The sequence below is a fragment of the Lutra lutra genome, chromosome X, assembly GCF_902655055.1.
Source record: "Lutra lutra chromosome X, mLutLut1.2, whole genome shotgun sequence".
In the NCBI taxonomy this organism is placed as follows: domain Eukaryota; kingdom Metazoa; phylum Chordata; class Mammalia; order Carnivora; family Mustelidae; genus Lutra; species Lutra lutra.
In genome coordinates, this window is record NC_062296.1 from 34,397,168 (window position 1) to 34,409,923 (window position 12,756).

General features: G+C 36.8%; 1 protein-coding gene across 1 annotated transcript in view; it reads right to left on the reverse strand.

The window, feature by feature from the left end:
- ALG13 (ALG13 UDP-N-acetylglucosaminyltransferase subunit) overlaps positions 1 to 12,756 on the reverse strand; it is a 67,299-nt gene that overhangs the window by 24,312 nt on the left and 30,231 nt on the right. The window contains 11 exon segments of the mRNA XM_047714941.1: positions 1,448 to 1,568; positions 1,912 to 2,068; positions 2,456 to 2,569; positions 2,995 to 3,241; positions 3,931 to 4,058; positions 5,280 to 5,380; positions 5,737 to 5,801; positions 7,389 to 7,497; positions 8,488 to 8,563; positions 10,303 to 10,465; positions 10,674 to 10,755. Of these exon segments, the coding sequence (XP_047570897.1) occupies positions 1,448 to 1,568; positions 1,912 to 2,068; positions 2,456 to 2,569; positions 2,995 to 3,241; positions 3,931 to 4,058; positions 5,280 to 5,380; positions 5,737 to 5,801; positions 7,389 to 7,497; positions 8,488 to 8,563; positions 10,303 to 10,465; positions 10,674 to 10,755 (1,363 nt within the window).

A 12,756-nucleotide genomic window follows, 5' to 3' on the forward strand; every position in this document is an offset into this window, starting at 1 on the left:
ACTTATCAAACACATACATGCAACCACTCCAGACAGCAGGATTTAAGGTGAGAACAAAGATTTGGTTACTTTGAATACGGCACTACAGGTGAGCAGTACATCTGAAGGTACCCACCAAGCTAAAGGGAAAAGACAAAAGGGTCATGCTGAGTAAAAGAGCAGAGAATACACATCCTTGAGCACATGCATGCACATGCATGGGGACGAAGTCTTCACAGATCTTTCTTGTGCTGGATGTTTTGTCCTCAGTAAATTCCTAGAAATACCTATTTTCTTCTACATATATAGAAAGAAAAAACATAATAAGAAAATAAAGAACCTGATTGTTACATCAAGCCAGTGAGACTGCCTCATACCTCCTTAATCGACCCAATTCCTCCAGAATTGCTTCAGTAGAATTGTCTGTCACTCATACATCATTTTACAGTAAAATGGTAAAAATAAGCACACCCCATGGTGAGGGGCAGTACAGCAACTGTTAAGGACATACACACAGGCAAACCAAATTCAAAATTGATCTCTGCCAATCACAAAGGACCATATATTGCATGATTCCACTTAAATGAAATGTCTAAAATAGGCAAATCCATTAAGATAGAAAACAGACTTGTGGTTGCCTAGGGCTGGGGGGAGGGATGGAGTGGCTACTACTGAGTACAGAGTTTCCTTTGGGGGTGATAAAAATGTTCTAAAATTGATGGTGGTGATAGTCATGCAACTCTCTGACTATATTAAAATCATTGAACAGTACCCTTTTTAAACAGGTGAATTATACCATTATGTGGATTATATCTAAACAAAGCTGTTACAAAAAAGTTAAATCTCTGCCACTTACCAAAGGGTATGACTTCGACCCTGTCATTTGCCCTTTGAACCTCAATTTCCTCATATATGAACAAGGATTCCTCATATATAATTTCCTCATATATAAACAAGGACTCCTTAGAGGGATGCAGAATATTAAATTATAATATAGTTATTTAGTCCAGTGGATGACCAATCAGATAAAATAAAGAGTAACATCCTAACGAAATTATTTTATAGCAGTCTCATAAAATAGCAGCTAGTCACGGAAAAGTCCAAAGTAGTTCCATAAACAAACGGTCCTCACCATAACAATAATAAGGAATAGGTATTTTCCATACTAAAATCTCAACAAATCAAAACTCACTAGAAGACCTATGCAGAGAGCAGGAAGTAAGCTGTGACAATGTGGTGGCCTATAGAAATAGAAGTCTGTCCTTCTGAGAAACTTCAAACATCTTGAAGAAATATCCTCAAACACCTAGCAAGCTCTGAAACGAGAACTGATAACTCATTCAAAATGAGCTACCAGAACACTATGAGACCCCCTCAAACCAAAACTTTAAATCCTACTTCATAGCCCTGATGTACTAATCCCACAAGAATCATCTTTTAAAGAAACATTTAACTGTAACTGACTCACCACTGTCAGTCTGGCCACTGCCCTCCTCTGAATTCAAAGTCTGTTTGCCCGAGCTATGTCCTCGCCTTGCAACACAGTATCTCGAAGCAGCAGGAACCATTGTAGTGGGCCCTCCATGATTCTGTACCAAACACACACACATATACATGCAGTTCAGGAAAAAAAAGCTATAAATATATCTTAATGTACTTTAGAATCAAAAAACGTGAGAAAATGATGAACAGAAAATATTAGTCCATACTATGTAGGGCAAGATTATTGGTCCACCTCTACCCCTTTTCTCTAGAATTAGCTTTAAAAAAGTTTTCCTCTTCCATCGTTAAAAGCTCCTAAGATAAAAATTCATGTCTTCCAGAAGTGCTTGATTTGGTGGTTTGTCAAAAAGCTAAAATTTATTCACACTGCCTTTACTTTAAAGAAAAAGAGAAAGCGAACAGCTTTTGAATAGAATTTTACCTACTTACAGGTAAAGGTGGATAAGCAGTTTCATCCCCTTCTTCAACTTCATAAAAGGTAATGGTTTCTTCCAAGCCCCTGGGCATCTGTCCACTCTCTGGGGCAAAGCTATACTGGCACTCCTTATTCATACAATGCATCTGGCGGTGACTACGTCGGAAGGAACTTAAGTATCAAGTAGTTCAGAGAAAAGGGGAAAATGATAAAATTTGGTGGCAACTTATTTCTAATTTCTAAGTAACAGTTCAAACATCTCAATGTTAACACTTTTTTTTTTAAAGATGTTATTTATTTGACATAGAGATCACAAGTAGGCAGAGAGGCAGGGAGACAGAGAGGGGGAAGCAGGGTCCCTGAGCAGAGAGCCTGATGCAGGGCTTGATCCCAAGACCCTGAGATCTTGACCTGAGCCGAAGGCAGTGGCTTAACCCACTGAGCCACCCAGGTGCCCCAATGCTGACACCTTTAAAAAACTTAATCCATGTATTTGTTGTTTAGCAGTAAAGCCAAATTCACCCATTTTCTGATTTTCAACATTTAAAACTCACTTACCGAGATCTGTAAGAGAAGTTATCATAGCTCTGGCAACATCTTTTACCTGGGCCAGGGTAAAAACCAACTTTAGGGCCCTCCATGTTATGCCTGTTTATAAAGCGAGATGAATCCCTAAGAATGAAGGGAAAGGAAAACAAAACTCTTTACTCACTAGTGCTTAAGTCATCAATCCTTACACTTAAATAGAATTAACACACCTTTGTAAAAATGTCCTAATAGAAAGAGCTATGCTCTCCTCACTACTGGCATTAGGCCTATCCATTATTTATGGATACAGAACCATATACATGGCACACAACTTGATAGCCCTAGCATGTCTGCATGTCTTCAACCATTCCATATTTCCTTAGACAGTGAGAATACAAATCTCCCAATAAATTCATTTGACAAAAATTTAAGTATACATTAGTTCCATACTCTATGCAGACATTACAAAAGGGAGCTAACCTGCTAAGATATTTCTAAATTGTACTGTAATTCTCTCTAGGAATTATTCACAGAGATGTACATTATCTTGAAAGTCAGTTAAGCCTTACCTAGGCATCCCACATCCCCGACCTTGTCTCTGAGATGCATGCTGAGGATGAAAATGTTCATTAGACATAATACTGCCAGCTGTCTGTGGGTAGTGCATTGGAGGGTCATGCCCATAATGCATACTGTGCTGAAGCCTGGGTGGGAGGAGGGTGTCTCCCCTGCTGTAAGCCATAGTCATATAAACCTCTTTTCCTCTAACTTTTTTGAACATCTTCTTCCGTTGTTTCATGTCCATCTCTGAAACAGCTTCCAGAGAAACAAAGAAGTAGCCAAATAAGCTTCATAACCAAAGCAAAAGATTCAGTCCTCCCCTCCCCCAAATGCTCAGATCTTTTTTTTTTTTTTAAAGAGAACAAACCAAATAAATACAGGGAGGGAATTTCTGTATTCTTTAAGGATGTACTATTAGATCTTCCATTTGGAAGGGCAAAACCAGCAGGTAATTTCCATATCAATGGACATCTCAGCACTATCTTTAATACAGGGGACTCTGATCATCAAAACATAGTCATTTAGTCACCTACATTACTTGTTTTCCAAGAAATTATGCCTAATGATGTCACTGGCTGCTTCTGTGAGGTGTATTCCTAGTTCTTTGAGAAATCTTTTCGCTTGCAGTTTTAGAGTCTAAAATCTACCCCCCTCACCTTGAGGCACCTTTGGCAATGTCTAGAGACATTTCTGGTTGTTGCAACTGAGGGAAGGATGCTACCGGCAATTAGTGAATAGAGGCCAGGGATCGTAATCAACCTACAGTGCACAAAATACACAGGACAGCTCCCCACAACAAAATTACTATCCATCCCAAAATGTCAGTAATGCCTAAGTTGAGAAACTGAGAACAAGATTTATCTATGTTGTCTTTTTTTTTCCTTTTTAAAGATATAATGTAAGTACAAGAAGAAGGATATAATAAAAACCTTCAGCATACAAACCCATTTCTGGGACATAGCCCCCGGAAATTTTCTGGTAACCTCTTCCTTTCCGACTGGGCATAGCATTCCAGGCAGGAACAGGTGTGACTTGAGTAACTGGTTTTAAGTTAGCCAGCGGAACCATGTGCCTTTAAGTTAAAGATACCACCATAAAGCCACTGCAACACAGACTTAATTCTCACTGGATATACATACCCTCACCCATCCCACTTCATTTGCAAGTGTATTCTACTCAAACTTGTTGACACTAGCTATTCAAGAAAACCTAAGAGTAGTTTTAACAATTTCAAAGCCACTTGTAGCACATACCATGTTCCAGAGGAAATACTGTGACAGACTAGTCTACAAATATTTATCACCTTTCCTTAGAAGAGGATTATATTTTCCCATCCCATTGACTTCATGCTCAGCTATGTAATGCACTTTGGCCAATGAAACATAAGCAGATGCTTTAAGAACCAGCAAATGGTTAGTCATGTTCATTTCTTCCCTCTGATCATGGAAGACTGTGTCTAGATAAAGCCTTTGTTGGCCTGGGTCTCCCCTTTGTTTATGCACTATGAAATGCTAGAGGAGCAAAAATGAACTTTATTGTTTTAAGCTACTGAGATTTTTTTTGGTTATAAGGGCAGCATAACAAAGTTTAATGGTTCTTCAAGTGGACCAACAGCATCAGTATCACCTCGAAACTTGTCAGAAGTTCAAATTCTTGGGCCCTACCACAGACGTACTGAAATCAGAAACTCTGGGGATAGAACTCATCAATCTGTTTTAACAAGCTCTCCAGATAATTCTGGGGGATGTTAAAGTTTGAGAATGACTAGATTAGTTTATCTTGGTATAGGCAGAGGCTCAGTTAGCAAGCTAGCTTTCCAATTAGTATGAACAGTTTTTTTTTTTAAAGATTTTATTTATTTATTTGACAGACAGAGATCACAGGTAGGCAGAGGCAGACAGAGAGAGAGGGAGAAGCAGGCTCCCTGCTGAGCAGAGAGCCCGATGCGGGGCTCAATCCCAGGACCCTGAGATCATGACCTGAGCCGAAGGCAGAGGCTTAACCCACTGAGCCACCCAGGCGCCCCAGTATGAACAGTTTTATACGAGAATTCTGTTGTATTTAATATCTCTAGTAAGTTGGCTAGGGCCTAGGGATTTGAAAACTTTTCATGTATGGGTGTATTGAGATTTCATACTTCAGCATGTGCTTTTAATTTAAGGTAAGTCATCTTAAGCTGGTACCAGATGTAACTGGATTTCTTACTAGCATCCTGGTAATTTTCAATTTAATACTACAAAAAGGCATCAAGAGCCGAAGATTTTAGTAATTTAACAAACTATTGTATTCTTACTTTTCTGCCAATTCTTCAATGAAGACTGTTACAGAATTATTCTCATTTCCAACTTCCTGAATATGAGCATTGTAGTATCTTCCACCTGATTCCAAGCGAACCTGAAAGAAGGTAGGAGACAGTAAAAATACATCTAATCTTGAATCTATTGGCAGATATGTCTTTTACCAAACAAAAATACAACTTCTCCCCAACTGGAATTCAGTATCTACTTATTAAAGTGGTTGATAATCAACACTGCCACCCGTCTGATTTAAGAGAGGTGGCACATACTAGAAGATCTTTACATGTTTTTTTTTAAAGACCCTTACATCTTCTCACAGAGGTTTGTAATTAAAATTTAAAACAAACTTAAAATTTTTTAGCATTATGTAAATTAGCTTTATTAAACTTATATTAATGACTAAAACCACAATCTTGGAAAACAAATTACTGAGTTTTTAAAAGACAAACTAACCTGACACTTGTCTCCCAGATAGTAATGTTTCCCAGCATACTCCATGTAATCAGACTTTTGAAGTTCTATTAAAAGAAAATGAAGATTCAAGCTCATCCGAACTGGTTCCTTTCCCATTTTACATCATTTAGTTTTCTAATTTACTTTTACCAGTGTTTCTGAAAATGCCACTACTATAACGTAAAATTGGGGGCAGGGGGGTTCCTAAAGGGCCATTCTCTTACACTTGATAAGGACATTTCTGTAGTCAATTTAAGGAGACCTACCCAAAATAGTTTTCTGCTATAAAACAGAGATAGGTGGGGGGGCGCCTGGGTGGCTCAGTGGGTTAAAGCCTCTGCCTTCGGCTCAGGTCATGATCCCAGGGTCCTGGGATCAAGCCCCACATCGGGCTTTCTGCTCAGCGGGGAGCCTGCTTCTCCCTCTCTCTCTGCCTGCCTCTCTGCCTACTTGTGATCTCTCTCTCTCTCTGTGTGTCAAATAAATAAATAAAATTAAAAAAAAAAACAGAGATAGGTGGAAACTGGGAGGCTATAATCTTAGTTGGTCAAACACCAGTAAGATACAATTTTAAGTAATACACCTCAATTAAAAAGAAAAAAAAAAAAACACTACACAGCTACTCCAAAGCAACCTGTTATTTTTAACAACTTATTGTGTTCCACAGGGTCTTAACCTCATTATAGATTGTTAGATTGTTAACTATACCTAAGTTCACCAAGGTTCAAGAAGTTGAATATGAAAAATTAAAGGCTACCTTGAAAAGAGAGCTTTAAGGGCTAATTTCATCAACTTCTCTTAGAAGGAGATAACAATTACCTATTTCAAAAGTTGGCAAACTTTCTCTGTAAAGAGCAAGACAGTAAGTATTTCAACCTTTGTGGGCCATATGGACCCTGTCAAAACTACTCAACTGTGCCATATATCTATTTATGGACAGTAAATTTGAATTTCATATAATTTTCATGTGTCACAATACACTGTTCTTCTACATTTTTTTCTGCCATTTAAAAATATAAAACCATTTTTAGCTCACAGGCTCATACAAAAACAGATAGCAGGCTAGATTTAGTCTGTGGGCCACAGTTTGCAGACACCTGACCTATTCATTTATCAATGAGGAGAGTCTTAACATTTTAAATTTAAGATAAGATTATTTGCAGTTACAAGTTTCAGGTACTCTTAAAGTTACCTAAAAGTTATTTCCACACAGTCTTTGCAAAACTGAAAGTCATGGATAAACATCAGATTCTGAAAGATCGCTTCCCACTTCTAAACCTATTTGTTTCCTCTTTTGGATTTAAAATCATGAGGATATATGGGGTGCCTAGGTGGCTCAGTTAAGCAGCTGCCTTTGGCTCAGGTCATGATTTCATGGTCCTGAGATCCAACCTGGAATATGGCTCCCTTCCTTGCTCAGCAGGGAGCCTGCTTCTCTGTCTCCCTTTATCCCTGCCCCCACCCCGCTCATGTTCTCTCTCTCAAATAAATAAAATCTGTTAAAAAAATAAAATAATGTATCAAGTAAGCTAAAAAGTACCAGGCAACTTTTTTTTATAATAGTGCATTAAGAACATCTCATCAGAAGCAATATGCAAAATTTTCCCCTGGATCTGTCAGGATTCAAAAGTACACTGTCAGTATTTCATTACCTTTTCTGCTGTCCAACCAAACATCAAATTCTACATTACGATAGATTTCTGGATCCAGGGCTTTGAGCACCTTATAGGGAAAGAGCATCTTTGATGGGCCTTCTGGAGACTAAAACAAAAATAATCATGCTACAAATTCAACATCCTTAGCTTTAGTGTTTCTTCTACGAAAAAAGAAAGTTCTTTTTTGAACTACATACATATGCCTCCTTTTTAATTAAAAAACTAAGTGCCGTTAAGTTTTATCGTGTATCTTAAAAATCAAGAGATTAAAGAAGCAATATGCAAATAATCTAAAAGGTTTTAGATGGAGGAAGGGAAATATTGTCTAAAGCAGCCAGCAACTCACGATACAGCTCATATCAATCAGTGCAACACAGACAGATTAAAGATTCAATCAGGCTACTCAATAAATCTCATCTTGATATACAATACAGAGCTGCAAGTGTTTCTATACCTTAAAATCATCTGCAAAAATCTGAAAATTTCCTTTCATTTTGGTCAGAATCTATTACAACTTCCAAAGAAATTACCTTGTTCTTCTGCTTTCCTAGAATTTCACCATGTCCAATACTGTTACTCTTCCCAAATTACCAGCAACTGAGGCATACATAGAAAGTACTGTAATAGTATTTATTTAGCAAGCCTCAACCTAAAGGTCTGCTTGATTTTAGGCCTATAAAGATAGTAAACATTTTTCTAGTTTTTCTAACCAGGATTATTACCTATTTTCTTTGAATAGAATAGGACAAGCATATTCTTTAATGGCAAATAGAAACCTTAGCATCAGAAGACTGATTACAAACTATCTACTGGATTTGTAATTTTACTTGACTTTAACCTGAAAAACAGAAGTTTCTGAAAATTCTAAAGTGTTCAGAGTTTGCTCGCAAATAATCTATACAATTCCATTAAGAATAAAAATTCAGAGAACATTAAGCACCTGTTTTACATTTTCAAATTAAAACTTCCACAAAGGCAAACCTGAACTCCACCTTCACACCATACAACTAGAATGGACCACCTCACCTTAATTTGTTTAAGTTATGATGCTACAAGCCAAGATTATGAAAATTCTTTGCCCTAGAAAATCTCAAACCTTTGCTTCTTCTGTTCCTTGATTGTACCCCTCTGGGATATTTTCAGCGTTGCAGCAGGCACCCAGCTCTTCAGTCCTAATTGAAAAGATTTTTTAAAAAGAGCTTTATATAAATGCAGTTTTTAAGTCTAATGACTATATCACCACCTAGTGGTCAAGTAGCTCAGGTCTAAAAATGAGGCAAATACTTTTTTACCCCAAGAGTTACATTTATGCTTCCTTTTTCTAAGTATGTGCTACAATATGCTTAGCAGATTATCTCCGATATTTCATACCTCCATCTCTTAAGATGGTCCTTATGATTCTTACCTCCTGGAGTGCACATCAATGTATGATTCCCCTAACTCAAGTTTGCTTCTAACCAATAGATAGGCTATATGTTATTATAGAGCCTAATAATGTAGTGCCTGTACTGCTGGCCTCTCTCTTGCTGACTGTAAGGAAGCAAACTATCATGTTCGCTAAGCCCATGCGGCAAGGAGCTGAGGGTTAGTTACCTATGGCTGACAGCCACAAAAAATATAATAATAATAAATTCTCAGTTCTATAGCTGCAAAGAACTAAATGCTGCTGCCAAGAACTATGTGAGCAGAAAAATGGATCCTTCTTCAGTCAAAACTCAAAATACGAACTCAATCCTGACCAACAACCTCACTAAAGTTCTGTTGAGACCCTAAGCAGAAGACCCAATTAAACTATGCCCAGATTCCTAACCCATACAATTGTGAGATAAGTGTGTTAAATTGCAAAATCTATGGTAACACAATCACACAGCAATTCAGTAACTAATACATCTCACCTTTTTACTACTATAGTTTCCATAAAGCCTAAAATCCTTAGGACAACTCATCAGTGAAGAACGAAGCAACTTCTACCCCTGCATTCCCAAGTAAGTTTTAAAAACCTCTCCTCTACCAAAAAAAGTGCAAGCCACAAACATCCAAGGAATAAAATTGCAAGCAAGACCAAAAAAGACAAGGTGACACCTGACTGGCACCAAGCCTATCTGAATTTCCTAGACAGAAGTAGGAATCAAGAAGAAATATAAGACAACACCCACTTTATTATCTCTAACACAAAATTTTTGACCAAATCTGTTAACAGCAATTTCCTCAGAGGCCACAAACTACCTTCCTAGTGAGTACCAAAGGCAGACACTTTGAAAACTCCTAAAACTTCCCTTAACCGAGAGATTCTTTTCTATTAGTTGGATGTGTGTGTGTCAAGTAACCACTGTAAACCTCAGTTACCACAAAAATGATGGTACTGGTTTAGAACCAGTTTTTTCTTAAAGTATGGTCCACAGCCTACCTACATCAGAACACTTGGGGTGTACTTGTTTTTTTTTTTTTTTAAAGCAGATTCCTAAGCCCCACTCTGACCTCAAATTTTGTGAAAGTTAGCCTAAGAATCTGCCTTTCTAATAAGCACTATGAAGTATACCTCTGTATAGAACTGAAGTTTGAGAATCATGGGGTTAGGTAGTTCTAAAATCACTTCCAGCAATTAAAAGAACTGATTCTGACTTGGATCAAACCTCCAAAGCCTGAACATCTCAAAAAACATGTCTTCTTGATAAAGTTTCTCTTCCCCCATCAAAAAATGTTTATCTAGATACATACGTGTGTGTAGTATAAGTCATAAGCTTGTCAAGCCCCTTCTACTTTCAAATGGTGATGCACAGAAACATTAAACACTGGGTGTGGTACAAAAACAATGAATACTGTTATGCTGAAAATAAATTTTAAAAAAATGATTTAAAAAAAATTAAAAAAAACATGGTCATGTAGTTGACACCCCCTTTCCCTGTATTACCTATCCTGAGTTGAACTCCTGTAGTCAATATTGACATCTTCACTGCCAGTCAGAGCATTGTTTCTGTTCTTTTTGGAACCACTTCGAAACAATTCAACTGCAGTCTTCAACTCTTCTTCATCCACAACAAACACATCTTTATAGAGAATTTCATACAATACAGCTAAAGGAAAAAAACAGCCAAAATTCCAATTGTCAAAGTAATATCTCTTTAAAACAATGTGAAAATAGCCATAAACCAGTATACAATTTCAATAGGTGCCAACAAAGTCTTAAAAGAGCTGTTTATGGTGGGTCCCTCAATTTACAGATGGGCAGAAAAACAAAAATCATCTGAAATACAGCTAAGCATTTACAAAGCCTTCACATACCCTGACAAACAGCTGCACTTGACTGAAATTGTTTTGAGTATACTGAATCATAATGGCCATTACTTGAATAGCAGAGTAGAATCTGAAGAAAAGAAAAACACACAGAACAATTAAGTGAATGTTACATCTTACAACCATGAAATACTCGAAATTAAATTGCTAACCAGAAACTGATTAACTGTTTTTAAAAACATGTTTTTAGATTCCACAGATTAAGTGTTATCATACATTACTTGTCTCTGACTCATTTCACTTAACATAATGCATCAATTGTATCTCAATAGAGATGAGGCAAAGTGATCTTTAAAATTTAAAGACAGATAAGTGCAAGCTAGAACTCAAACAGATTTTAAAACTGACTTTTAAATGCCAAGATTAAAATCACTACAAAGGCAACACTGTGAGCCTAAACCATATTCCTACTAATATACCAAATACTGATCTATAAATTAACAAAAAATGGGAACTTTTACAAACTGAGTAAATCAAGTCAAAAGACCAGCTTAACTTCAAAAAACGACTAGAGAAAATAGGTCAAATACCCAAATATTCTAAACTCAGACTATAGGGGGAGAGACTTAATTTACTCAAAATGTTATCCCCCGTACCAAGTAGCAATATATGAATATACCATGTAGGAGCAATACCGTTAGAGAAACTTCCTTAATGCATTAAGGCACTGAGATGGCTACAAAATGAGTTAATTTCTTTGATCTTTAATCTCTAGTTTTCCCAAACAATAATCCAAAGCCATGCTAACTAACCAAAGTATTTTAGTAAAAATGCTTGCAGGCTCTATATAATGAAATATGTTTGAATATCACCCAAACCTTTTAAAATTTTTGTTCAAAAATTCATCTTGTGTAAAGGATTAATACCTAGTGACTAAATCTATTTTATTTTGAAGCTACCTCTGGTACCAGGAGCCTAAGGTACCAAAGATGATTCTCTGTGTTCTATGGGATGATGTTGCCAGCAAGCTTCTTCGGCAGAAAACTATAAGCACCCTGTTTGCTGCCTTCCTACCTACTCTGGGCTAACTCCTTTCTAATAATAAAGTTCTCTATCCCGGGTCTGTTATTCTTCCCCAGACTTTTTTTGGAAATCACAATTCTAACTCCATCAGTATAATTCATTTCAGAGTACTGAGGGCAAGCGTCAAGCTAAAGTAACACACGCTAAAGTTTAGGTTATGAAGTTCCACATGCCCCAAGGGTTATTTGCCTTTAAGAGTTTATTAATCCGAAAGAACAGTAAACAAGATTTTGAGCAGAGAAGCCCTTTGTACCTCAGACTAGAAAAACTTGAAACTCCAACTAAGAAAGGTTAATAACTGGAGACAGTTGTTAAGGAGTAAAGGAATCCAGCTAACCAGAACTGAATAAACAAGGAGGAAAAAAACCCCAGAGATAATGATGTAATTTATTCATGTGGCGAGAAGTTCCACTTTGAGTATAAGAGGTAAAACGAGACATGATGGCTTTTATGTTCCTGGTGGTATCTCAACATAAAATAATAGTTCTCTGATATATACTTATAGGTAGGTAGGTGGGATGTATGGCATTAACCTACGGAAAAAATGAAGTAGATCTGTAGTACTGATGAGGATAGGTGAAAAGAACAAGGAACAATATATTTAGTATGAGCCCATCTACATTAAAAAAATAAATGCAAAGAGAATGATACAGGATACCCACTCAAACTTAATAGTTATTTTGAAGCACAGGAGAATGAAAAGTAAAAATGGGGGCTTTTTAAGTTTTGTTTTTAATAGAAGTACATCTATTCTTTCTAGATAAAGAGGCTAAGTGAAGATGGATGGCTACCTTCCAATGGTATTCACTTTGTTACTGAATAACTATGTAAAATGCAAAGTTAAGTCAATAATATTTACTGCTTTTAATGAAGTCATTTTTGAAAACTCAAATAATTCAGATATAAATCCTTAGAAGCCTGAACTGAGATACAGTAACCAAGTTTTAGAGAAAGCAAGGTGTCACACAAGTACCCTGCTGCCAAATGGCTTTTTCATAATTAAATTTCAAGATAAACAAACATACTTTATACACTTGCAAATCATACA